The 26690-nt window shown below is 50.4% G+C and overlaps 10 protein-coding genes across 10 annotated transcripts; 4 read left to right on the top strand and 6 right to left on the bottom strand.

Annotated features, from left to right (window-relative positions):
• Positions 1–283: 283 nt before the first annotated feature.
• Positions 284–1030, bottom strand: POX_c04167 (Glycine cleavage system H protein; the record flags this gene model as incomplete). The annotated part of the gene is made up of 3 exons (XM_050113051.1): positions 284–597; positions 676–738; positions 895–1030. 3 exons carry the CDS (start codon positions 1028–1030, stop codon positions 284–286), a joined length of 513 nt encoding a protein of 170 aa, XP_049970607.1.
• A 247-nt stretch (positions 1031–1277) lies between these two features.
• Positions 1278–1801, top strand: POX_c04168 (37S ribosomal protein MRP17; the record flags this gene model as incomplete). Its single annotated transcript, XM_050113052.1, has 3 exons — positions 1278–1301; positions 1386–1417; positions 1492–1801. The coding sequence occupies 3 exons, from the start codon at positions 1278–1280 to the stop codon at positions 1799–1801; spliced, it is 366 nt and encodes a 121-aa protein (XP_049970608.1).
• A 1670-nt stretch (positions 1802–3471) lies between these two features.
• POX_c04169 (uncharacterized protein) lies at positions 3472–4953 on the top strand (the record flags this gene model as incomplete). Its single annotated transcript, XM_050113053.1, has 3 exons — positions 3472–3513; positions 3618–3766; positions 3846–4953. 3 exons carry the CDS (start codon positions 3472–3474, stop codon positions 4951–4953), a joined length of 1299 nt encoding a protein of 432 aa, XP_049970609.1.
• A 908-nt stretch (positions 4954–5861) lies between these two features.
• POX_c04170 (Chitin synthase export chaperone) lies at positions 5862–7014 on the bottom strand (the record flags this gene model as incomplete). Its single annotated transcript, XM_050113054.1, has 3 exons — positions 5862–6044; positions 6115–6686; positions 6777–7014. The coding sequence occupies 3 exons, from the start codon at positions 7012–7014 to the stop codon at positions 5862–5864; spliced, it is 993 nt and encodes a 330-aa protein (XP_049970610.1).
• A 3471-nt stretch (positions 7015–10485) lies between these two features.
• POX_c04171 (uncharacterized protein) lies at positions 10486–10833 on the top strand (the record flags this gene model as incomplete). Its single annotated transcript, XM_050113055.1, has 1 exon — positions 10486–10833. One exon carries the CDS (start codon positions 10486–10488, stop codon positions 10831–10833), a length of 348 nt encoding a protein of 115 aa, XP_049970611.1.
• A 1779-nt stretch (positions 10834–12612) lies between these two features.
• On the bottom strand, positions 12613–12882 carry POX_c04172 (uncharacterized protein; the record flags this gene model as incomplete). The annotated part of the gene is made up of 1 exon (XM_050113056.1): positions 12613–12882. One exon carries the CDS (start codon positions 12880–12882, stop codon positions 12613–12615), a length of 270 nt encoding a protein of 89 aa, XP_049970612.1.
• A 4969-nt stretch (positions 12883–17851) lies between these two features.
• On the bottom strand, positions 17852–18541 carry POX_c04173 (uncharacterized protein; the record flags this gene model as incomplete). Its single annotated transcript, XM_050113057.1, has 1 exon — positions 17852–18541. The coding sequence occupies one exon, from the start codon at positions 18539–18541 to the stop codon at positions 17852–17854; it is 690 nt and encodes a 229-aa protein (XP_049970613.1).
• Positions 18542–19501: 960 nt separating this feature from the next.
• Positions 19502–20874, bottom strand: POX_c04174 (uncharacterized protein; the record flags this gene model as incomplete). The annotated part of the gene is made up of 3 exons (XM_050113058.1): positions 19502–19540; positions 20024–20554; positions 20761–20874. 3 exons carry the CDS (start codon positions 20872–20874, stop codon positions 19502–19504), a joined length of 684 nt encoding a protein of 227 aa, XP_049970614.1.
• Positions 20875–21746: 872 nt separating this feature from the next.
• POX_c04175 (uncharacterized protein) lies at positions 21747–22010 on the top strand (the record flags this gene model as incomplete). The annotated part of the gene is made up of 1 exon (XM_050113059.1): positions 21747–22010. One exon carries the CDS (start codon positions 21747–21749, stop codon positions 22008–22010), a length of 264 nt encoding a protein of 87 aa, XP_049970615.1.
• A 255-nt stretch (positions 22011–22265) lies between these two features.
• Positions 22266–24922, bottom strand: POX_c04176 (uncharacterized protein; the record flags this gene model as incomplete). The annotated part of the gene is made up of 3 exons (XM_050113060.1): positions 22266–22940; positions 23027–24117; positions 24175–24922. 3 exons carry the CDS (start codon positions 24920–24922, stop codon positions 22266–22268), a joined length of 2514 nt encoding a protein of 837 aa, XP_049970616.1.
• Between the last annotated feature and the right edge of the window lie 1768 nt (positions 24923–26690).

Genomic DNA, 26690 nt, shown 5'->3' on the forward strand with positions numbered 1-26690 from the left:
ATATTGTAGTCACTGACCAACTCCCTGTCTTCTGCTAGAATTTACAGTTGAAGCGAGCTGCCTGTCACCGGTCAACGGCGCTGTGCTAGACAAAATCGAATTAGAAAGAAACAATAGCGCTATATCTTGCTGCGGCCGTAGAGGGCCTCGCACGTTCATAGCATTGTTGAAAAATATTTGTCTCAATGGACCCTGTGTATAGCGTAATATCACAAATCACATAAATAGAAACTCGTCTCGATCGCCCGTCGTTCTTTTTTTTTTCGTACGTATAATTCCATGTTTACTGGTCGAGAGTCTCATTGTAAGCCGCCTCATCAAGCAGAGCATCGAGAGCAGCCACGTCTGCGACCTCGATCTCGGCGATCCAGCCCTCACCCTCGGGGCTGGCGTTGATCGTCTTTGCATTGTCCTCCAGGACGACGTTACCCCGGATGACCTTTCCAGCCACGGGAGAGAGGACGTCGGAGGCAGACTTCACCGACTCAACAGCTCCCACGGGCTCACCGGGGCCGACCTCGAGATCGACTTCGGGGAGCTCAACGAAAACGACGTCGCCCAAAGAGTGAGCAGCGTAATTGGTGATGCCGATTTTGGCTACGAGACTGTATCAGCTTCCATGACTTTTGAGGAATTGTTGTCCAAAACATGGGGACCATTGATCAATTGACTCACCGGTGTTGCTGCCTTCAACGAGCTCGATCCATTCGTGCGACTCGGTATACTTCTTCACCTGAGCTATCAACGCCCAATTCACAACGTTAGTATGCCACGGGGGAAAGATGATCCAGATTGTTTTGCCAAAAGAACCATTTTCATTTGTAAAGGCAATTCTCTCAAGCGACAATCATAATGACCTCGCCGAAAGGGTTCAAGGCGCGCAGGACGACTCACCGAGTGGGCTCTGGGAGAAGCTCCGGGTTCCCCGCGGGAAGCGGAAAGCAGGTGCAGCGCGGCAGGTGGAAGCAAGAGGCTTCTGAGCCAAGGCACGAGAAGCCAAGGGGCGAATGGAGCGAGCAATGGAGGCCATTTTGGAATTGTGAAGAGGGAGTAATCAAAAGTAAAAAGAGAAAGTCGAAGAGAGGAAAGAGCGAGGGTTTAAGTGCAAGGAAGATGGGGTGCTTTCCCCGGCGGAGTTGCGTCGCATCGATAAGAGAGCGCCAAGACCGTCCGATAAGCCTAATCAGCTCCGACCTCGTCGGAATTTTGCGCCACGCTAACGCTTTCGCCGAAACTGACACTGATTCACTGGGTCTCTGCGCCAACTTGTCGATGCCATGTTGTACGAATTGATTGCCATTGTATGTGGAAACGAGGCCTCTGCAATGAAAATGCCACGTCCAAGCTGTTCATGACTAACGCGTGGGCTTTTGCTCCCCCGATAGGTCCGCCCCGGCAGCCTCAACGAGGTTCGCGAGTATGTTTCCATCAGCAGCCACGCCTCCTCCCATCCTGTGTTTTACCGATTGTGAATATTGACCGACTCTCCAGGATTGCCCGTAATGCCGGCTTGCAAGTCATTCGTTCTGGCGGTGTTGTGCGTGGCTTTACCAACTGGGGCGCCTTCCGCCTGCCCAAGGTCACGACCAAGCATCAAGCCCGATACAGCGAGGGCCACCACTTTATCATGCGTTTTGATGCTTCCGGCCCTGTTCAATCCTCCATCCGCCGCACATTAGGACTTGATCCGCGTATGATCAACTTCTCCGTGGTCAAGCTCGGCGACAAGCTTGAAGAGATCAAGGATGTCGAGGGCAAAGTTGAATGGAACAAGACTCGAAGCATTGCCGATTCCATCTAGACGGTCCATCTTTTCTTTCTCCAACCTTATGGAAGTGACTTGATCTGGAGTAGAATGGCCTGCTCCGTTTTGCCGCTAGGGGGCCACCGTTCTGCCTGCATGCCCTTTTCTCGTTTTTCTCTTCTCTTTCTTTTGTATCATTATGGCATGGGACTTGCTTTTGGCACACTGATTCGAGCATGTGAGCACTTCTGGCGCAATTTGTATACTATCTAAGCTGGAATTATTTGTTTCGATTTCTCATCCCCTCCATGTACGGTGGCAGCTACATGGAGCTCCGTTGTACCCAAGGAGGTCAACAAGAATTAGCACATCATTATTCAACTAGCTCCCTCTGGCGGGACGATGAGTCTTGCCAACAATATGGGCGAAACTTGATGCTTTACGGCGGCAGACTCTGGAACCCGTTTACTAGTAGTATTGATCATGTCGACCTGGGGTTTTCATCATATGGATGTAGGTACCAAGCCGGTGTAGTGGCCAGCTTGTCTTCCGGATCTAGGGAACCTGTCTGGTGTCTTTTGACCTCTAAGTCTTTACCAATCTGTCACGCCGCTGCAGTACTCCTTCGCGTTGGATCTGTCACATGTCAGTGGCCTACATCAGCATACGGAGACTGGTCATGAATATGGGATCAACGTTGATACCCTGCACGATATTCCCGCAACATCCCTTTTAGTATCCGCATAAGGCTAGCAATTATTGCAGAGCTGGGCGAATGCCCCTCACCAGAGGGAGGTCGATAACGGGATGGCAACTCGGGCAGGTACATTGAACATCCTCCTGAATTTCTTGCTAATTATCTATCTCGGCGAGCCCTTACGGCGAGATTGAATTCCTACAGATCCTAGGTTCAATTCTGAAAAAGGCATTGGACCAGCGTATCATTCGCGAGGCCGCCAGAGACTGCGGCATCTGGCGAGTTGATGGCACTAAGTTTGTTGATACCCTCGCTGCCAAGCGAGTCGTACCTGATCTAGATACGTCTGATCTGGGTGCCTTTTTGAATGTCCCTTCCAACTGTTGCCAATCGATCCGATCAAGCTACTGCATTCACCGTCTTTAATACCAGAGAACCCCTCCCACATCAGCCTATGCGATCAAACGAAAGTGCAGGAAGCTGATTCGAAGCATGCATAATCCGCAGAAGCTTCTTCAAAACATTCATCACACTAAGCACCATCTCAAGGCGAAGCATGAAGATGCTTTAATGAGATACTTGAGATTTGTTGGCTTTTTTTTTGGCATACATCCGAATTTGAATGAATGGCTTTAGTTCGAGAGAAGTTCGGCTGGTGGGTGATAATCCGGCTGATATCACTACCGACTCAGTAGTACTGAGTGCCCCCATTGCAGTATACTTACGTAGGCCACTGATGTGGGCCCTGAGGTCGTTTCGATTAACACGTGATATCTGACGTAAGACTTCGCTCCTCAGACACGTGATTACACCGAGGCCCAGGCGTGACAGCGTTGCCGTTGCCGTCCGGGTCGGGGGCCCGCTGGATCGCGCGTGCTGTTCGGGTGGGTTGGCTCCAACTTGTGGCTCTCGGGGCTGGACCTCACTTCAATCCATCCTCAGCACATCTGGAGTCAGCTTCGACCGGTCTTTGGCATAGTCAAGCTTCCCCAGCAGTGGCTATGAAGATTCTACTGAATTGATTGCAATCATGCACAAAACTCTCCTGCTGGTTTTCATTCACGGTTTCAAGGTATGCCACCGAGAAGGGTCCTATTGTACTTCCACGTCCTACATCTGTTTGGCTTTCCAGCACGACTCGAGCGAGATCGAGTAGCGCTGACATGGACGTCTCAGGGAGGTGATGACACCTTTGCCACTTTCCCGGAGAAGCTGCGAACGGTAGTGGGCAAGGCTCTTCCGGCAGTCAAAGTTGTGACGGCCGTCTATCCCAAGTATGAAACCAAGGGCGATTTAAAAGAATGTGTAGCGCGATTTCGAGATTGGTAAGAGACCCATACTGAATTTCGATTCTGTTTTCGAGCGTAAACCAATTGGAATTTCTTTGTTCGTGGTCCAATCTAGGCTGCAAAACACAGTCATCGATCTTGAAGTCGCAAATCAGACTGCATCGCCAACTGTCGATCCCTCTGTCCACGTGTTTCTGCTTGGGCACTCTATGGGAGGTATTGTGGCTGCCGAAACTCTTCTGCTGGTTGCAAGTGAACAGCCCATTCCGTCTGGAACATCGAGTTCATTGCCCACGGGGGAGACGGAGGCAGAATCGCCGATCCTAGAGCCAGGCACTTTCATGTTTCCCCATGTCCAAGGTGTCTTGGCCTTTGATACTCCGTTCCTCGGGATTGCTCCTGGAGTTGTATCATACGGGGCGGAAGGTCACTATCGCAATGCCACGACAGCCTACAATACTTTCTCGGAGGTTGCAGGACTCTTCGGCTATGGAAAGAATGCGTCGGGCAGCGCAAATTCCACGTCCCAGCAAGAGGCACCCAAGCCTCTGCCTCCGAGTGCCGATGCAGCAGCAGCCCCGTCGTGGCAGCGCTGGGGCAGATACGCCATGTTTGCTGGAGCAGCCGGCGCAGTGGCAGCCGGTGGTGCCGCTGCTCTCTATTCTCAGAGACAAAATTTGACCGCAGGCTTCACCTGGGTGTCCTCTCATCTCGAATTTGTCGGTTGTCTGGCGCGGCCATCGGAGCTAAAGCGGCGTCTCGAAGGACTGGTGCGTGTCCAAGAAGATCGTGGAATCCGATCTGTCAATTTTTTCACCTGCCTCGGAAAAGGTGCCGGGAATCTGGTGGCGGAGACGCAAACGGGTAAGACTTCATTCAGCCAGAAAATTATCCGATCAAAGAACAGGACCTTTTGTTTGCTCCCCGAGGAGGTTGAGCATGGCGAAGGCTCAACTCCAGATGGCCTGAAGTGGACAAAAGCGGTGAACGACCAGGCAAGTGATGAAGTTCAGGCACATGTGAGCATGTTCCTTCCCAAGGACAATCCGGCTTTCTTGGATCTCCTCCGCGAAGCCAGCATGAACTTAGTCTCGTCGATCGACAGAGGCTGGTACGATTCCTCCAGTGGACCGGCCGATGTAGAAGATCCTCCTCAGCCAGCCGGTCCCGTGGATGACTTTGTTGCGGATGACGATGTTGTAGTTGTGAAGGGACAACGCTGAAAGCATCGGTCCTGCCCCTTTCCCTCTCTTCTTCCCTGATCTTGCCAGAAGAAGCATGTCACCTTCGCCCGCCACTCGAGAATTTGACTTTGAATGGCTTCTTACGAATACAACCGGCCGACACAAAACCAGAAACTCTGTGCCAGACAAGCCCTATCATGATTCGCCGAGACCGCAATCACATAGTTTACAGTGTTCGACGAGGCGTTTCTCTTTCAAGTGACGGGAATGTCCTGATCCGGCCGAACTCTCCATCCAAAGTCTCGATTCAACTGCATCTGAGCGGAAGCATGCACGCAGTGGCATTTAAGACTGTGATCTCGTCGATGGCGGGTAAATACTTCTCCGCAAGTAGTATTCAGCAGAGTTTGCCTGAATATTACTAGATTACAGCCGAAGATTTCCTAGGAGAAAGGTTCCTTGGCTTTGAAAGGATCTCTTCAGACAACAAAAAAAGAAAGACCCGCAATTGCGACGGTGGTAATCACTGGAATCGACTAGCACGGCCTCGGCCTCGGCTTTCTCATGTGGAGTTTCAAGATTGCCCGATCACTATACCAGGTTGAATTGACAGCCTGGCTGCGGCGTTTGGCCGGGCACTAGGGTTCGAAGTGATTGACGGGTGTGGAGAAAGAAAAGGTAGCTGGCTTAGTTTATTAAGCTGGTAATTTGCTGGAGATCCCTTTGGTTGCTCGGCATGCGATTCCAAGAATCATTTGCCATGGTCATAATGAAGTTGTATATAATATCAGCCTAAAAGGTATTATGTATAGTAGCGCCCTTTGAATACATGGTCGAAACAGGAGAGGAAAAAATGAACAAAAGGATATGCATCAGAGGAGATGGAAAATCCTCCCATGAATCAGGCTTCCGACTCATCCGAGTCGAGTCTCGGATGAGCGCCGAGTTCAGTAATTATGTCCGTACACCGATTGACGTTGGTGGTACATGCTGGCTGCATACTCGGAGTTGGTGTCTTGGTACATGGTCTGGCGTCGGTCATCCTCAGCAAGGAGCTCCTTCACTTCCCAGGTGTTGGGTTTTACTCCCACTGAGAACTCCAAATCTTCTTTGGTGATTGAATCCCAGAACTGCAGATGCAATGTCAGTACAGGAGCCGCTTTTATTGTTGTTGTGGGAGAAGAGCGTAGGAAGTCTTACCTTGTAAACCATCATCACCGCCAGCAAATTGCAGAAAGTGGCGAAAAAGAGACCATCCAGGTAATGCTGCACATTGTTGCAAATAGTGTCGCTGAATGCGTAGAGTAGGACCTGTCCAATGACGAACACGAGCAGACCAAAGGCAATATGTCCCAATGGCCAACGGTCGTCGAGAGTGTTGGCCACAAGCAACAATTGCATGACAATGTAGATCGCCACGGCGATAGCATTCAGAAGGTAGAGCACGATGAACAAGCCCATCGTGTTGGAAGGGCCCAGTCCCCCCCACGACTTGAAGGTCATGAGGGCGATGATGAAGGTCAAAGCGAACATGACGGCCGAGCTAATTCGGACCAGCCAGACCGAAAGGGCGGTGCCATCTTCGTACAATTGAAACCCTACGAAACCGTTGACCAACAGGCATGCGCAGAGAGCGGATGTGAGGCCACTTTGAACGGCTACAAAGTATGGGAAGGGACCACTTCGTGGCGGCACGACACCCGCATCGATAACGAGTGTGAAAATGGTGAGTGCGAGATAGATATAGAAGAATGTAATGATTTCCTTGCGGCCTAAGGGGGTCCGACATCAGAGATTAGCGCGTCTGGACAGATACCGGAGGTCGATTTGCAACAACCAGGACGACATGAGTGGACACGAACCAACGGCAGTGAACTTGGATCGAATATGCAGAATCATAATCACCGTCATGGCCAACGCCAGGATATGCATGAATGAGGCTGCACCCTCAAAGATCACGGTATTCGCAACTTCAATGTTTCGCGCATAGCAGTTCGAGATGATGCCCGTGGCCCCGGAGATGGATGACGCTGGGCCTACGAGGAGGCATAGCGGCAAGGGAGTCTTCTCGCATATTGAGTTGAAATCACCGAACCCCATGATGTCTGGCGATCGAGTTGAGGAATGCGATAACTGGGGAGTAGCCAATCTCTCTGCGTGTTATGGTGGGCGGTCACCGAGCGAAAGGATTGTCGAACGGGTGTCTCCACAACAACGGGAGGGTTTGGTGGAATGGCGGGGAGAGGGAGACCACGGGGCGTGCGCGATAGTCGCTGGAACGACAGTGAAACGAGTGACACTGAAGGATCTCCAAACAACTTGATCCGTTGATGCTCAAACCTCAGTTACGATGAGATCGGTTCTCAGAGGAGTAGCAAGCGAGTGGTGCACCCAGTCGCGATCGACAGCCTCCGTTGTGAGACTTCTGGTCGGCGAAAAAAGCGGATCAAGTCACGGGATCTAATCTCCTCTAGTGGAACGACTTGAAGTCAGTCCCGAGTGTCGTTGCTATTTTTGGAATTGGCGGCTAGTCCGATGGATCCCCAAGTGATTTGGAGATCCTGGACCGGGCCGTCTTGCGGCCGATACCTGAAACCATATTCGGGTCCTCAACAGCTTGTCGATGTTGGCCAACACAGGCGTCTCATCATCACAGATATCTTCGAGCCTTGTACCATGACCTTACTTCATAGCTCAACCTCCAATCCAAGCCGCAGGGCTCATTGTGACGGCCTGTAATCCATGATCAGGCCATAGTATGAGCAGCCGATGTCAAAACTCCCGAGGTATTCTCATATTCAAGAATACCATGTCAGCTGATCAAGAGCTCCCTACACTAGATGACGGGCACTCAAAGCAAAATGTCAATAGATGTGTAACGATCACCTTGTGGGGGGGGTCTTATATACATCGGTGCTCTACGATCCGCGCTAGAGCGTACCGCCGCAAAGGAACCTGGCCGGCTGGTACGACCTGCAGGAAGGGGGATGCCCTAGTGGTGCAACAATCTCTATCTAATAGGTCCGACTGGAAGATTCATTGCTGAATAAGCTTATCTCAAATTCTAATCTGCGGGCGGGTAAAGGGATTCTATTCGATCAGGCTTATTATCACGATTGCAATTTGACCAGGCGCCGACAGACCTTACCGGAGTTTCACAGACGAATCACTTATGTGCCGGTCTGGCGTTGACCCGGTCCATGGTCCTTCTCTCCGAGGACTCGGACCTATGCCCTCTGAGGTCGAGCATAGTGGGGGACATCAATCCATAGAGTTTGCACGACCTGCGCACGATTTGTCAATTGGCGAGTCCAGTGTTCTATTTGACAGGACCCTGGTCCTCTTGGGACCCACGATAGCCACGAGTGGCTAGCGAGGATTGAAACTGCCGCTTAGATTTGTCCTGCGCGCTGGGCGTTGGTGAATGATGACAGCCTGTTGGCGTCTAGCCAGATTCATTCCGGATATCAACTCTCCGGTTAGACTGTCCGTGTAGGGTCACAGGGTGTCTTGCAGGGCCGAGCATGTGTTTTTCGTGCAATGAGCCATAGGGTGGTTCTCTTGTTGTCTAGATCAGCCTATTTTCTGCAATCACAGTACAGCGCTTGGAAAGATAGCCGACCCGAGTCACGGAGTCGTCGACGTAAATTCGGATTTGCGAGGGCTTGACACCTCAGTTTCGAGGTCATTCTCGTAGTATTCATAGCATGCAAACGATACGCATTGATCATACCGAGTCGAGGCAACGCTGTTGTGAGAAGGTGTCGACGGGGATGAACGCAATCACTTGACGCCATTCGTGACCACGTCAAGCGGCTGTCCTATTGACTTGAGTCTTTCAGACTTTGTGCTCTGCACTCAATATTCATTCATCCCTACTGGAACTGGGTCGACGGAGTACTCAGGGATTGACCAACTCGGCAGATGTTCGGTATACCCAAACGGGTCAAGATTGTCTAGTCCTTCGTTTGATCGATGGCTAATCGCACCGATTCGGATATTACTCCGGATCTTGTTGCCAAGCTTATTGAGAGTCAGGTGTTTGCAGCATCTTGTTTGTTCATTTTGTTCATTTTGTGTTTATTTTCTTTTATTCTCTTTTGATTTAACACCGAGTGCACACCTAGAGAATCCGAAGATCTTCGGTATCGGGGCCACAATCTCATCACCACATGAAATGATGATTGCCCGTATCCACTGCGGTATTTGTTTCTCACGGCCACTCATGATCTTCGATCCTTTTGGTTTTTTATTTTTTTTTCTGTCGCATGTGATCCGGTTTCACATAGGGTGATCGTGAGAAGGCTCTGGCACGAATGCAACGGGCGTAGGTTATACATGACGATCGATAGACTGGATGACGGGCCACGTGTGAGTGAAAGTTGAGTTGAGAAGTCCGCGTGTACCTCGAACGAAATGAGGATCTTTTCCTCCCGAGTCAACTCCAACGTCCCTCCTGCTTTCATGCCTGGTCCATGGGGCATCCTAGACCTATCATCTCGTGTGATAGGCGAGCAAGTCCTCGATGAGGGTCGACCATCGCTGATCGCCTTCATCAGTCCGGATCAATTCCCGGTCGGCTAGCGTTGGGTGTGCATTTCAAGCTGGCACTCGTAATTCCATCTTGACCCAACGGCTCCGTTCCACTCAATTAAGCCCCGAAACCCGCAGCACACGACCCGCTTTTTCTTTTGTGGCATTTATCCAGTCTTCGTATCCGCCCAGACGCCATACGGCATTCGGCCTCTGGGCCGGGTTCCCAGGACTCGAGTCTACAGAAATTCACAGAACCAGAACTCGCCCCCCCCAACGGACTAGAGCGAATGTGGATGCCCACCTTTCTCCTCACGCGGAATAGCCCGCATCGATTGCTCCCCCTTCCCGCGGGGGTTCGTCCAGCCATCGTTGGAACTCCAAACCCGTGAAGAGATCCGTCGAGGCGGGAGGTGTGAGAATGGGAAATCTCGTTATCTGGAACTTGCAGTGGAACTAGGAGAAGCTCGGAACAGCAGCCTCCTTGGAGGAGTTAGACTACCGGGGAGGAGGTCATGGATGTGAGAGAAGAGGACCGCTGTGTAGGTCCATCCTCATAGTGGATTCCTTCCCATGGTGGGTTTGTTCCTTTTCCCAACTCTCACGAACGGTCTCTTCAAGTTTTTATTTTCTTTTTTTCTTTTTTCCATTGTTTTTATGCTTTTTGAGTTTTCCTCAGTTGTAATTTTATTTTTCAGTTTCCTTTTCCTTATTTTGTTCTGAAGCAACAGCCGACTGATGACACTCTGACCAGGATCGGGACCTGGTACTTCTCTTTGCCCCCCCCCCCCCCCCCCCCCCCGTTTCCCCCCCGGGTTCTGGAACTCCTGGCGTGCAAAAAGAATTAAATTGTAAATTGGCTTCTCTTGACAACGAGGAAGAAAGTTTTTCTTCTTTCCCTTTTGTATGTGTGACCCGTTTCATCATTGCTCGGGTGGCTTGATGGCACCACAAACATTCATAAGGCCCGTTTCATCGTCCTCTCCGATCCGACGGGCAAAAGCTCAGGATTTTCTTGCCATTGTCACTTGAAAGACGATGCATGTTTCTCATTCCACTCTTCACTCTTCATACTCGAGACAAGAACCCGTCCAGCCTCTGTGGAATCGCTCTCTGATCCATTTCCATTCAACACCACGTCAGTTCCGTGACTGTGCCTCCATCTCTCTGGCCGCCGAAGACGATCCTCACCATCGTACAGCATGTGCAACTACTACAAGAACTACTACATCTACAGCACCTGTCAGAATCCGGCGGCGCATTTTCTGCGCACCACTCTCGATGGCAACAAAGACACGCGCTGCTCGGACAGTCCGCATGATCGGTTCATCGTCATCGTGGGTAAATGTCTACTCTGTGGACGCTGATCTCCATCCGGAGTCCTGAATGATCCCGTCGGGAACGTCCCTCTTCGGCTTGATACCTTTTGCCACCACGATCGGGCAGAGGGAGCTTAAATGTTTCCACGTTCTTGGCCCGCTCCCCAATCTCGCCGTCCCACTCGTTTACGAGTCCAGAGTCTAGAGAGTTTTTCCGTTGACAGCGTTCAATCTTGTCCGCCCGGCCGCTCGTAACGATCTCTGGAGCAAGACCAACCTCCACAACCACCGCCGCAACCCACCTCTCCCTCCGTCCTCGCCCAAGTGCCTCAATTGGGAAGACCTGATACCAAACGCATCACAAAACAAAAGAGAAGAGAAAGAAGGAGAAGCAGTGAAAGAAAGAACGAACCCCCTTTTCCCTCCTGAACAGCACCCCAATTTCAAGTTGGGGTCGATCCTGTCTTTCAGCTTTCAGACTGGCCCTTGGGTGTTGAAAATGCGACACGACCATCCCGATACGATCCTGGCGATCGAGCACACATTTTTCACAATCTCGTTTCGTTCTGTTTTTCTGTATTTTTTTTGGTTTTCTAGTTTTTGGGAAGGTCAGTTCCACTTGGATTTAAACTTTGAGAGCCCTGGCAGTGTCAGGAGTCTGTTTCGGAGGAGGGCGTTGGTCCAATGGACCTGAATTGGCTTTGGGACCTTTCCGAATGGGCTCAGGTACTGCTGCAGTTATCCATTGGAGAATTGTACAATGACTTTTGTTGTCCGCTTGTGACGTACAATTTGTGCACTGGTCGCAAGAGTGGGTAATTTTATACTTGTCTGGCGGTATCTGGGCCGGATCTGGTGTTGAATGGAGAATTCTTCTGGAAGGAATTGCCTTGTTCTCGAGTCCACCTTGTTGTGCTGATGTGCAGGGAGATTTCCTTTTTGGGTGCCGCGCAGAGAAATGCATTCACGGCGGTGGTAAAGCTGCATTAGGATTTGACATGAATAATGGATATTGTGTTTTTTTGCCCTTGAGCTTGACACTTGAATCTCAACTCATGTGTTGTTCAATTTTTGATCATTCTCCTCTTCAACCCTGATCTCTAGCTGGAGGAACTCGAGACCTCGACGTTGGTGGTGCATACTCGGTACTTACTATCTCCCGTCTATGTTGATCTGACTCATCTATTCACGCCAGGAGTTGGATTTTTTTTCTTTTCCCACTTGGCTCCGAGCAAATAGTCAAAGGCAAATACAAAATACCATATAAATGAATCTCCCAGATTCGTCATCGTCCGTCATGACTCGATCATTCAAACAACCTACACCACTCCCGTGCAGTCCCATCTCTTCATCCATTGGCACATGTTTCTCCAAATCGTCGCCTACGCACGGGGCCCCCAACGTTGTGATTATGAACCAGGCTCTAGGCTGCAGCCGCTGCAGCCGACACGGATGTACCATGCAAGTGCAAGGATGATCAGGATTCCCTGCGACCTCGAAGCTTTTTGTTGGTCCGGCCGAGTTCACATTCGCGGGCCATCTCCTTATCAATCCAGGCTAGTCCTCAGTCCGCACGATCCATGTTTCTTCTTCTGTTTTTTTTTCTTTCTCTCACTTTTTTTTTCAATTTCCGAAATTCCGGTCTCTTTGGTGTGTGGAGGACATACATCTGCCGATACTCATCTTTTTTCCATCCAAAACCTGCAGACATGATGGGTCTGGATTTTGATACTCATGGATAGAGAGACTCGGGGTTGGATTATACTCCACAAATAACACCCCTTTCCCTCTTATATTTTTTTTTCTTACTATGGTCTCTCTCAGGCTTTCCTTTTTCTTTCCATATCTAGAGAGAGAAAAAAAGAGCAATCTCGTCTGCCTGCAGTGACCCGGAGAGTACCGACACCCCTCCGTTCAGGACAGGAGGGCAGGACCCCTCCTGGTTGTGCGCTGCGTCAAACGCCAAGTCTCGTCTGACACCCTTGCAAAGACAAGCTCGTATGGCTTTGCCCTCCGGGCTGTGATCGCACGTACCGTCCAGGGTATTCCCGTCCAGGGAAATGCCGATCGACTCGATCCGTAGAGTCCAAGTCCAGGGCTGACGGGATCGTTTCATGGACCTCGGTTCCCCCTGCCCCCTCTCCTCTCTTCACTCTCATTCAAGCAAGAAATTGTTTGTCTGTCCGGTACATTCTTGTCAAGTTTCTACCGCTCAATATCTTTTCTCATTGGGTACTTTCGAGAGTGGTGTTTCTTGGTCGTTTCTTCATTATCCTCTTTTGACTTTATTTTTTTTAAACTTTTCTTTCTCTTTGTTTTTCTCTTGTTGTTGATTCGTCGGGGCTTTACTGTTCGTGTTTGCTGCTACATATTGATTGCCGATTCCGCTCTCTCTCTCGTTCTCTCTCTCTATCTCTCTGTCCGACTCGCCGGACGATGAGAAAAATAATGACTGATGTGATCTGTGGTTTTGTTTCACCTTTTTCCTTGTTCACACCTCCATGACTTCCACGGCTGAATAGGGAAAAGGCCCCCAGGGTACCTGTTGGATGTAGGTACCACTCCCAACAAAAGAATCACCCGCGGGGGCTGCTCGTCAGGCACAGACGGATACTGTCGGAGCTTGTTTGTCCACCGAAGGTCTCGTGTAGCCCTCGAAATTCTGGCAGTCAAGGCTGATCTGACCCACTGCTCGAGCCCTCGCATGATAGTAAAATTATCATGAGTAGTCGCAGCTTCTTGATGTGGATGACTGAGAGCGGATGGGCAAAACAGTGTACTCAGGAACAGAAACGGTAGGTCCAAGGTGCGCGTCCTCTCCTGTCATGAGTGCACATCATATCTCCCGATACGATCATCAGATGTTGAGTCGAAGTAGTTTCCCCAGCATTTTCTGTAGTAGTGTTATTGATCGTCTTTTTTTGTTTTTCTCGCGCCTCGTGCAGTGGCCCCCCCGTCCCCCCTTAGCCAAGTCGGTACCTCCCGATACTCGAAACCCCAGCGTTGGAACATCGTTCGCCTGCACGGCCGGGCTGCGTTGTCTCCATTTGTGTTGACATACATATGCCATGCTGCAGCTCGGGTTCTTTCAACACCGGACCCTTCCCAAGTTTCGGCTTTTGATTTATTTAATGGCTTTCTTTTTATAAATAGGCAAAAGAGCCAAAGAACAAAACAAAACAAAACCTGGACAGACTATTCCCGCTCCTGTCGTCAGTGATTGCAGGAAGATCTCTGTCCGATAAAACTACGTGCATGAGCACTGCAGACTGCAGAGTGCAGAAATACTCCCTCTCTCCAACATGGAATCAAAAGAGACTGCTGAAAGTCAAAATTTTCTCCAATGTAGACCCCTCTCCCCCTTACTCCATTTCTTCTCCAACCTAATTAGCAATTTCGACAAAATAGCCGGGAATCCATCATTTTTTCTAGCCAGGGGGGAAATGAGAGTATGCATGAGTGCTAGAGAGAGTGAAAATATTAAAAAGGAGAACACAAAAAAAAGAAACCAAAGTAGACCAAAAGCTTGACCTCTTCGAAACGAGCAATGAGCGTCATGGTTGAGGTAAGGTTGGGCGACCAGTACAATCTTTTTTGTTTTTTTGTTTGTTTAAAAAAGATGAAAATAAAAAAGATAATCAAAGAAGAAATCCCGGTTCCACCAGATAGTGTCTGGTAGGTAGTAATTAATAGGCACAGGAGTATATGTCCTCTGACCCGGGACCAGGTGAAATGCCGGCACGGGCTCGATAGTAGAGACCAGCTAGCTGGACTGGACAGTATTGAATTTTTGAAACATATGAGCCCCGGTCCTTAACGGTCGATTCTATAGTTTACTCTCCTGTGAGTACTTCCGATATAGTGACGGAGTAGCAACCCATTCTCCTGGAATGAGACACCGCACATCTACAATGTATTGAGATGCCCCTCTTTAGACAAGCCATTACGCACATTCTCGCGGCCTTTCTTTTGAAAAAGAAAAAGAAAACCCCCATCACGGGGTAATGGTCCAGCGAGAATGAACAAGGTAGTTCCTTGACAGACTAGATCCGATACCTAAGAGACGGGAGCGAAGAGACCCGACCCCAACTCTAAATGTATATCCAGTTTTACCTAGGACTTCCTAGTCACCCATTAACTACCCTACAAGAGACCAAAGCCATGGCAAGTGACGCAAGTTCCCCGCGATTAAACCACACCCCATCAATCACGGTATACACAGCTTCTAATCCCGCTGACCTCGTGGACCAATTATTTCTCGAATCCGCACCCACCCCTTCCAGCGCTCTACCCGGGCCGGGCTGGGCGAAAAAAAAAAGAGAAAAAAAAAAGAAAGAAAGATCCCTACTGTTCTATGAGCAAGAGCCGGATTCTTGATGCGGAGAAGGCCATGACTGTATGCCGTGTCGGATGCTCATTGGTCATTGTGTGCTCGGGGGAAATTAATTGACTAGTCTAGACTTGAAGAGATTGTCGAAGAGGATCAAGGTATTGAGATTGTCAAGGTGAGATGGAGGAAAGGTTGGAGGTTTCGTGTGCTTTGTTGCGTGGGCGATGATGAATATAAAGTTTTATTTTATTTTTACTTCTATTTTTTTAATATTTTTTATATTATTCCCCGGTGTCAGATTTTCATTGAAGATCACCGGTTTGATTCCAGAGATAAGGCTGGAGGAGGGGGTGGCCGAGAGGACGCGGATATTAATGTACTGCTAGTGGATAGTACGAGAAACTTAAGTAGAGACCCCGTAAAAAGTCTCTGACCAATACACGGATCCAGCTTGTCCCGTCATCTTCCATCATGCTATCACCAAAAGTGGAAAATCAAAAATCCTCAGCGCTATCCAGATCCTCGACAGTAATACCAAGCGACCCTTTGGTATTCATTGGCCATGAGGCTAGTGCAAGAGGGAAAATCCCTAATAGCCAAGAATATTTGACGCGTCATAGCGCCGTGGGCGATCTTCAATTTGGACCCTGCGTCAACCAGTCAGGGTCTGCGGGAATTGCAAAAAACGACAGGGACAGGCTCCGTTTGTAAGATTGGCAGACGGGATGGATCGCCAAAGAGCAAATAAAACAATTAAGCGGTCGTGAAGAGTATATACCAATGAATCCGTCCAGCAGGCTGCATTGGTGCAAGGATGCCAGCCCAGTGGGAAGGTAGTACTCCACTTCCGTAGGTAAGTAGGTAAGATGGACAAGTTTCAAGATTTTCGTGCGAGAGATGGGCAACTTCATGATCAGCTTGGGGGAAAGCTCAGAGTCGATCTCTGCTCTCTGGTCTGAGTCGAGATTAGACGAGTTGGGAAACAGACTGAATGAATCCTCAAACTTGATAAAACCCCCAAGATTCTTCCGGGGTTAGTAGCAAACGCGCAAGATTTCATTTCAATGCGTGCTCTAAGTAAATATTTCGGAATACGTTCAAGGCCTCCGTGGGATCGCTTCCAGCGGAGTAGATTTCAAGTCAAAGATGCTCGTGTCGACTTCCTATCAACTCCATTTCATCCTCAGCTGCAAAGCATACATACAAAAAAACAATAGGTATATTTATACAGCAATTTGGTTTCTCATAGATCTTTCACTCACATTCTCTCTTGATTATGTTTCTCTGCTCACTACCATCGTCAACGACAAGTATGCCCTTCGTTCAAATACCCATATGCCAACCGCGCATAGTCCTTACGCACCCTCTCACCTCAAGCAGCTGTAGATCCTCCGATCCAACGAACAAAATGCCAAAATAGTTTTCGAGACGGAAAGTCCGATTGTCGGGTGCCTGGATTCTCACTGCACTTTTTAAACAGACTCTTTCTTGCCTGGCTCTGAGGGGTCGTGTATCGCTTGTTGGGTTTTTCGCAGGGTTCAAGATGGATGAGCAACCTGATGTCCTTGGACCCGTGTTACTCAAGAGTGCCATATTAAAGTTTGTCAATTTCCAGCCTGCTCTACACCCCCGGGTGACTACAACTTGTTTGATTGGGGCGCTAGAACCCTCTTCAAATTTAGGGGAATGACGCCGGGCTCAAAGTCTGATCTACAGAACTTATGCCACTTTCTAGAAGAGAAGGCAGTTCATCTGGAGCCTGTGATGGACGATACCATTTTTTCATTTGAAGATTCAAGGGTTGCATTTGATTACGTTTATGCTGCCAAGCACATGGGCAAGGTAGTCATCAAAATCCAATGACAGATAAATCAGTGCAACGCGTGATGTGCAAGACATCCAAATGTTGATCTTTGACCCTATGGTAATTACGAGATTTTTGCCGACGTCGAGATCAGTTCACCAACGTACCTTGGTGTCCAAATTCATATCCCGTGCCGCACACATTGCTGGGCGGCTGGACAGTAGTTCTTGTTGGTTGAGAGATGGGAAGTAAGCCACAGGGGGAATCTAATTCACAATCAATTCTCTCAACCAACGCCTATGAGTGTAACTAGATAATGCGATTTTTTACATGAATTAATCCTGTGGCCAGTCTCTCTGCACCCACTGCACCTTTGGCGGAGCCCTAGTAGCCGGCCGGTCTGCCTGATCAGGCGTTTGGCCCTGCGCATACGATACCACCTCACTAACTTCAACTAGCTGATTCGGCTGCCTGAATAGCTTTAGGCCCTTTAGAATAGTTATACCCTTATCGCAGCTTATCTGGATAATTGATCGCCTACGTTTCTTGATCACCTTCTTATTCACCACGCGTAAATCGGCTATCTCGCTTGAACAGCCCGTGACTTTCGAGTCTCGAGTTCGTCACAACTAGAAGGCTTCATTTGAGGGTCAAATGAAAAAAAAAGCAAAACAAAAATATAATGAAACATTTACGACAAGCGCCAGCGTGTGTATCACTTAACGTGGGCGTTCAACTAGCTCGCCCGGCCTCTCCTGAGATCCCCCAAAGCATTCAACACATATTCACATGGTAGTACATAGAATAGTCCCAATTACCAACCCACAAGAATCTAGTATAGTCCGAAAGAAACATACACAAAAGGGAAAAAAAGTACCTTACAACCCCCCCCCCCCCCCCCTTCTCCCCTGCTTTTCAAAATCTCACTTGCGGATGAGTCGCAATAGCAGCTTAATTCCGCAACGGCGGAAGAGGCGACCACCGAGGACAAGGCTTCAAATTCCTACCCGGCACCTTTGGAAACGAAACTACTGGAGGATCACCCAAACGCAAGCTCAATCTGGAAGATGCTCGTTTCCGCGTCGCAGTGCCTTCTCCGCTGGAATCCAGATTTGTGATGACGAGATCCTGGCTGGAAAAGGAGGGGGAAGTCTGATGTGATGAGTATGAGATACTGATCAGACTGCACAGGTATGAAAAGGACTCTACGTCCTCGATTGAGTCTTCGTGGTGGCTGTTCATGCCACTCACGGCTTTTGCATGAATGCGCGATGGGGCCCGGATTGGGATGCGGATGTTTGAGTGTGCGGAGTGGGAGATTGGAGAGGGTGTGGTTCGACTGATATGGGGTGGAGTTGCTGTGGAGGAGGTGCTGAATCGGCCTTTTTCTGTTCTGGTGGTTTGTGAGAGGGCCTGGGATGGTGGTGGTGGTGTGGCTATTATTGAGCTTGTAGACCTTTCAAGGTCTGAACTTGGTTCCGTGGGTGGTCTAGCGATGACAGTGGTGGAGGAAGATTCATCGTCGTTGCTGCACAGGTCATCGCGGTCGTCACTCCTCTTTGAAGACTTGAAATGCTCGGTGATGCAGTTTAGGATGACGGTCCAAATGTCACGACCCTGGCAGAGCAATTCCGGTGCCATGATGACCGGTCGACGCGCTATGAAGCAGCTGGAGCGGTCTTGTTTCTTTTTTCTTGGTGAGACCTTTTCGTGTGCGGATTGAAACAATCTGAGCTTCTAGAAAACCGCAACCGACCAAATCGGTCCACCGAACGAACAAGACCAAATCAGTCCAGCTCTGACCAGACGGTATCTTGAGATATCCTGATCCTGATCAACGCTGCTTATAGAACTGGCTAATCATTCCTTTTTCACAATTCGGCCACGAGAAGTCTTTTATCAACTCGCGACCTCCATGAAATAGAATTATTTATTTGATCATATTTATGCAAAGGACAAAGTCTCCCCTCCCTCGATAAACCATTTATTCCCCCGGAACAAACGAGAGACTACCCAATCAGCCAAAATCTAAATGAATCGCCTGTTTGACTCGCTCTAGATCGAAGATCAACAGTCAAATTGAGCACCGTCCTCTCTTTTCTTTTTTTTCTTCTTTTATTTCTATTCTTGTCCCAGCAAGGCATTCCGCAAGACCGTATATTACATCCATTTCTATATACAAAACCTGATTGCGATGGATCACTTTCAACAAAAAAGCAATCTTTGCCTACAAATACAACAAAAAGAAAAAAAAAGCATCCAACACACCAACGCACCGACCAACACCAACCTTACCTTCCCCGTTGGCGCCAGCTATTCAGATTCGTACCGGTCCTCATCCCAATAGAATTCCCATCCGTCCCGGGGAGGGAGACTGCCCGTTTGTGGAGTTAGCGGGCACTTGTCAGGGATGGACCTTGACATGTGATTACTATCCGGTCACAGGGGATTCTGAGAGACTCTCCATATTACATCATTGGGTTCAGAACTCTTCAGAATTGGACTAGAGAAAAAAAAGTGTCCGAGATTCCAATAATGGGAAGGTTTGGTGGGTTGCTTAGGTAGATGGTCTGGATCCCGGTTGGTGGTGTGGAAGACGACCTATCGTGGGGGTAGGTGTTGGAATTTTAAGATCATGCTCTAGTTTGAGGTAGTTAGCGTAGCGATCTTTCTGTTTTGTTTTGGTTTTTTCCTATTTTCTTTTTTGGCGGGTTCATCGGTGACTATTTGTCCACTGTCGTCCAAACAAATGGTTTGTTCTTGAGGGGTTGGGAGTGTCGATGAATATATATCTCTTATGTGGAAATGAGGGAAAAGAGCCCCGATAAGCTGGAAGCAATCTACTTGATAAGCATTGGACACAATGGGCAAAGTGAGTATGTAGGCTGTCCGAGATGTTATGTATTTTGATGACGATGAAAAGCCGTCCATGCTTTTCAGAGCATTCAATAGGCCAATACTTGTTTGTGTACAACTTTCATTGCCCTGACTTTGGCTCACGCACCATACAATAAATCTACGCGTGCCGGTCATTTCCCGAGTTAGCAGGCTCGATGGGTTTTCCCCCAAAAGTGAGGGACAAGAAGAGAGCAAGGCAAACCGCCTCGGAAAGCCATCACATACCATGCAAACATCATCGCCATCCCGACACACCATTTCCTTTTTCATTTCAAATCCCATCTTCTCGTAAATCTTCACATTGGGTTCCTTCTTGGAACTCTCCAGATAACATTTCATCCCGTCCCTGTCGGCCTCTTTCGTGACAGCCTCAAAGAGCATTCTCCCCACTCCCTGGCCTTGCGCCCTGGGGCTCACCGCCACGATGTTGCAGAAGTAATACCCCCGAGGATCATCCCAGATCGATGCCTGCGCTTCCTGTTGACGGTCTTTCCAAATCCAGTATCGATTCGTGCGAAGACCGCCCCGGCCGCCATGGCGAATGTTGGTGAGAAGCTGGCGAAAGGACAGAAGCCAGGATTGATAACACGAGAACCAGGATTCGGGCTTGGCGGCTTGCTGCGGAGCCAACCAGCATGATACACCCAGGATAGAGGGCGAAGCGCTGTCGGTGTCTTTGGCGACTTGAAAGATAGCATTATTGATGCCCCAGCGGCATCGGGCCGCTAATGAGTCATAGTTTCTCTGAGGGTTGAACTAGATCAACTCGGGGAATCTCTCTGGTGATGGAACGTCCGGCCAAAACGACCACGTTGCCCCAGAGAGACAGATAGGTTAATATATTGGAACTGGTAAAGCGTCATGCTCATGCTCATGCTTCTCGTTTCCTTTTTTTTTTCTCCCCCGGAGACCTAGTATGGGCATCTTTTGAACCACAGAACGAGATATATATTCACACATACCGAGGATTTATCAAAGACCCAATTGAAGTAGGGGTCGTCAGCAAAGGCTTGTTGAATGACCTCAACAGTCCCCGGGATATCCGCCTCGGTCAACGAAACAACTTCAATCGCCATCCTGTCATCCACAATCTCGATGTGCAATTCCGTGCTTGACCTTGCGACAAGATCACAAGAGTAAAAGCAAAGGGTACAAGACCTGGGTAGTCGCTCAAACAGGCGCAGGTCGCTCACGAGTCACGACGACGGTCTTCAAGAGTTGCCGTGCGTCGATTCGGGTTCTCACTCGGGTCCACTTTCAGCGTGACCGGAAACCTACTACCTGCCGAACACGGTGTCGGACTCGGACACAGGCAAAAGCGGAGGCGGAAGGGATTGGACGTGATCGAAAAGCCGAGCGACTGGAATGAGAATTTTCCAACACGTCTTCAGCGACAGTATGCTCGGATGAGAGGAGGGGAAAGTATGTATGACCAAAGGCCGAGAGACGTTCATGCCGAATGGGCTCTTCTTATCGAACGGACCCCGGCAACGGAATACGGGGAAAGGAATCTAGACCCGAAAAGGCAGTTCCATGCGCCGCGGCTGGCTCTCCCCCCTTGTGAACCGATCACTTATCAATGACTGTAATGATCGACGCCAAGGGCAACGGGGTTGGATCTGAAAGCGAGCTGTAGATCATGATTGACCGCGCCGCTAAAGGAATCGTCAAATAGGATCGTCGGATGTCTGGTTGAGGAAACCTATTAGGACTTGGCAATTACGGCCATGGCCCGGTGGAAAAGACTAAAGGGCCAGGCAGCCAGAGGTTGTTCTCAAACCGTGGAAATGACGAAGAAAAGGATCCAAGTGGGATGGCGGAGTGCGCAATTGCAAAGGCCAGTCCACTCCTGGCATGTCTACCTTATCATCAGAAACTACATTTGGCTGGAGTGGACGGTTTTGAGATCAACCAATGAAAACATGTACCTCAATAAGTCGTGGCGCCGATGGGCCAAGGTTCAAAGCGTCGCCAACGAAAACAGTCCCATCGCGAAATAAACCAACACCGCAGTCCAAACAATCAAGACAAATCCATGCAGAGAAAGCCGGTGGTGAAAATGCAGAATCAAATTCCAACCCGCCAGCTCCAGAACCCCGTTCCAGACATCCCCACCAGATCGTCCCAGCCCAGCCAGGGAAAATCTCTGAAACCGCAGAGCGCAGATGTGCAATCAGGCGGGAACACGAGAGAGAGAGAGAGAAAAAAATAAAAAGGATGAAACAAAAGATCCTCAGGAAAGCGGACCATAGTGAAAAAGGTGGAAGACTAAACCTATAATCCCACAAGAAGACAAAAGGTTCCCAAAACCATATAAAAAAATAATCATCAAAGATCGCCAGCCCCCCTTTTTTCCAAATCCAAAAAAGAAACAAACGTCATGGACTTCATGACGGCAGTATCGTCAAGTCATCAAGGGAAAGGGATGGTGGGATGCGGCCCTCCCCACCGTAATTCTCGAAAAGCACTATGACGGTGCTGAGAAATCCTCGAGACGCACCCACTCGCGCGGAACATCCATGCTGCGGTTGACTCGTCTCCCCGGAGTGAGGGGGACATCGACGCGTCCCAGACCCCGATCGTCATCCTGATCTTCGTAGTAGGACAAGCGTGCAAAATAATCCTCAAGCACCGCTTCGCGGTCGTTGTCGCCCACAATGCTAGTGTACTCCGGGGGCGGAGTCACTAACGGTGGAGGTGGTGGGACATCCTCAAAGGCCGGGGGTGCAAAGGACGGGGCGCGCACGAGATGCATGGGACGGGGCGCTTCCCGATCAACGCTGGGTTGATGGGCAAGGTGAGCTTGAGGAGGACGAGCAAGACCACCGGAGCCATTGGTGAAGCTGCGCGACACGGGTGGAATGGAATTCGGCCGCTGGAGACTCGAGGCGGAGTCTTCGCGATCCGATATGGTCTGAATGTAGTTGGTTTCACGCGTTGTCGGTGGCGCACCAGGACATCCACACTCGTATTCCTGCGCCTGCGGCGCTGGGTCCGCTGCTGGACGGGTGTAGGCTGGAAGGAAGATGTTGTTCTGCGTGGCTTTGCAGGAGAGGATGTGGAAGGGCGAGTCGATGGAGATTTCAAAATGTCTACGCTTGCCGGGGTCACGCTCATCCACTTTGGACAAACGCAGGACAATCTAGGTGGAGGGGAGGCCTATGGTCAGCACTGTCGCATCACATCCGGCCCGGGATGGCAGTCCGGGTTGAGAGCAGCAAGACATACCTTGATCCAGTGATTGATCTGGATATTTTCATACGTCGTATCAAAGTGCAGACGCTGCGATTCGTCACGGCCTCTCATTTCGTGACAACTGGGCAGCTGCACGTTAAACTCCATTTCCGTGGGTCCCACACCAACCTCGGAGTTCAAGTTGCCCAGTAAATTGGTTCGACCCCGATCCACGATCTCTTCGCCACGTGCGGCGGCTTCACGGTGATCCCAATCGATGCCGCCTCCCGCAGTCACCCGCATGGAGCTGCCCGGGTAGGTACTCGTACTCACCGACTCGGCACGCTTTTCAAATAAAAGTACTTTCTTTGCTGGCTGCAGCCGATGTACTGTCTTGTCGGCCGTCCAGTGTTGGACATTCTCCGTCACGTAAACCTTGATGCGGTGACATTCGACTTTGGCTAAGGGGGTCAATTTGAACGCAATGGGAATCTGCGAGCCCAGCGGGAACGATTTGCCGGAGATGACGATATCATAGTGCAGCTGATCCTCCCAATTGCGCGAAATCGCGATGGGTTCAACTTGCTCAAGCGAGCCTTCTGCCGGGGTGCGAATGACGGGGATCTCCAGCGATCCAAACAAGTTGGGCCGAAACGCGCCTGACCGCTCGACAATGGCCTCCAGGTCATAGCGCACAAAGCCCAAATCAGTCTTGATGGTTTCCGGCAGTGAGCCGTCGATGGGGAACTCAAAGCTGTACAGATAATCACCCACGGGGAACATGCGGTAGTTACGCTGCGGGGGCGTTTGAGAGGTGACTGGTGCCTCGTTTCGGCTGAAGCTTCGTGAATGACCCCGGCTGCTCTGAATGGAGAGTCGCATGGCATCTTTCGCGGTCAGCAGACTCAGCGACGTGTTCGATCCACTCTTGGATAATAATTCCCGTGTCGTGGCGTGCACTCCTTCTTTCCCGGGCGTGGGAGATCCGAGCTTCGCGTGTTGGTAAAAGTGCGCACCGTAGTCGTTCTGCATCAGTGCCGTGTCGCCATGGTTGAAATAGACCACGCCGTGGGTGAACAGGTCCTTCTTATCGTGGAAATGGATTTTCTTCGGGGGGATGCCTGTTGTGCTCGTGTTAGCGGGACCTGGTTGCAATGTTCATGTCGACCCAGTCGTCTGTGAGAGCCCGAGTGCAAACCTACCATCTGGCCAGTCTGTCTGCGCATGACCCCGGAAGCAAATCGAGATCTTCTTGATCTTCACACATTTGGTCACTTTCAAGTGCAGTTGGCCTCGGAGGATGGCCGACTTTTTAGTAGTGGGATCATGTTGGTCATAGCCCTGGAGATAGAGAACCGGCTCCGTCAGGCTGATGCCCACCGTGAGACCGCTCCCTGTGGCGACGATCTTTTCGTTGGGAAGTGGCACAAACGGTGCTGTGCTCTCTAAGGGGGCAGCTGTGCGCTCCGGAAGCGCTCGCGATAGGAGATCCCCCGTCATGGGTGTAGGATCGGGGCGCATATCGCCTTCTTCGTAAAACCGCGGAGCTTCCCTCGAGCGTGGTGAGGGCAGAATCACTTCCGACACCGGGCGGGGTCCGGTTCGGCGGGGATTCAGACGGGGTTGTGGCGCTGGCGGAGGCGCCGGCGTTGACGTTGGCGTGGGTGTATTGACTCCCGCGGAGCGTAGGCGAAGAAACCGCTTCGCGTTTTCCCGTGGACCAGCCAGCTTTCTGATGAGGGTGGTGCGACGGCTCGAAGGCTTTGCTTTGGGGGACGATCGCTCTTTGACGGTCGCTTTCGGGTGCACCGTTCGCCGTTGTGCCGATCCAACACGGGTGAGAGCGGAAACCCAGAGAGGCCGTGGGAGATCGAATGGTTGGTCGGTAGTCAGGGAGTTGGATCGCGATGGGATCTGCGCGGGGAGAAAATGAGCGACCATCATCATCATGGTGAGGGCGACGGGCACCCTAGAGACCGAATCCGGGGACGACTGAAGTGATCCCAGAGCGGGCAGGGTCTAGAGGGGAGAGGAGAGAGCGCCGTGCTGCCAGGCCCGAAGCAAAAGAAGAAAAAAAAATCGTCGAAATATCGACTCGAGCGTCGCATTCGCCGCTTTTCTTTTTCTTCTGGTCTTTCGTTTGGTCTCTTGCGATCACGTTGTCGGCTTCGGTGTGCTCGTCCGCCCGTCGCATTCAAAAGATGATTCGAAAACGCGGGGAGGGGAATGAGTGTAACAATCAAACGAATACTCTGCGAAGCACAAAGAAAGGAAACACCAAGCAAGACTTACCCAGGGTCTCACTGAATTTCAATTGATTTTATAATCCTTGCAGGTGTCTCAGGATCTCCTATTCTTTTGATCTTCAGTCCCTCTTCCTTTTGGTAGTCCCGACTGCTTATTTCTTTTTTTGTATGGAGAGGAGAGGGGGGGTAATTTCCACTCGGTTACCCCTTCAATGCGAGGTCACGCAAGGAGCACACCGATCTTTGTAGGAAAAAGATGGAGTCAACGCTAAAACCTCGGGGGGCACTGACTTCATAGCACGGGTTTGCCGGCCGTGATCATCCGCGGTGCAGATCGAGCCCAGTGATCCGTCGGATTGGCTCAACGGTAATGGCTTTCCACACGCTGCCAATGGAGGCTTTGCAAAAGCGGCTTGGTCGGCTTACTTGAAAGAGGAGGAGAGTCGTGACTTTGGTTTTTTGGTGGTAGTTCACTCTGCAGGCAGGAGGAGTAGGGGCTGCAAGTTTTGTCGAGGACTGAACAAGTGATTTTGTGAGTGTAGTAATTACTACGGTAGTAGTAGTCCACTGCTGTACCTTTGTCAAGTGGTGAAGAACGAGAATGGAGACTCGGTCCTGTGTGGAGAGTAGGAGTAGATGGGCGTATTACAGGATGCTTGGTCTGGACTCCATAATGTGGCGTCGTTTCGGGGCTTGTTCGACGGAGATTGGCCCCTGTCACAGAAGAATCGTCGTATCCGATGTCGAAGATCCTACCCCAAAAAAAGAGAGGCAGAGAGAGCAGAGAGAACGGCAGAGAGGGAGACGGATGGTTCGTGCCCGGAAATAGGTGAATCAAAATAGTTCAGGGCGCTAGACGCCCGATTCTGCGACCTGTTTGACTAGCGGGCTAGCTTCATGATGAAAGGGTCATTTCCGCACAAGAGGAGCCTGAGCAAGCGGCATTAGGATCGATCGGTCCACCCCCATACGGTCATAAAAGTTCAGATCAATGTCACGACGTATAACTCGGCGTTCAGTGCGGTATGTAGGCCTAACCACTCGTCCAACTCGTCCAGCCCTCTCTTCTCTGGTGACAGTACCAGTCGCATGGGCCGCGGCACTGAAAGAACGGGATCGCTTGGGAGGAACCAAAGGGCTCGGAGCTTGTGAACGCCTCGTCGGGCCCCTCTGAAGCCACCAGAGTGGGGATTGAGGGTCGATGATGACATGACACCAGCGGCCATTGGATTGGGCTGGTCCTTTTTCCCGCTATTGCGTATCCGGCGATCCGGTCCAGGCGTGACGGATGACACTCTTCACCATGTCTCGCCCATGAACTCTGGTCGCGAGCATGAGAGGGGCAGTAGCACCGCGATTCTTAGTTCCGAAGACCAGAGCAGGGCACTCTGTGATCCCGACTCGTCATCTTGGAAACACAGGACACAGGTGAATCTCGGTGATTTGGAACCAGAAGGTACCGACCGGGTTAC

The sequence above is a fragment of the Penicillium oxalicum genome, chromosome III (assembly GCF_001723175.1).
Source record: "Penicillium oxalicum strain HP7-1 chromosome III, whole genome shotgun sequence".
Lineage (NCBI taxonomy): Eukaryota > Fungi > Ascomycota > Eurotiomycetes > Eurotiales > Aspergillaceae > Penicillium > Penicillium oxalicum.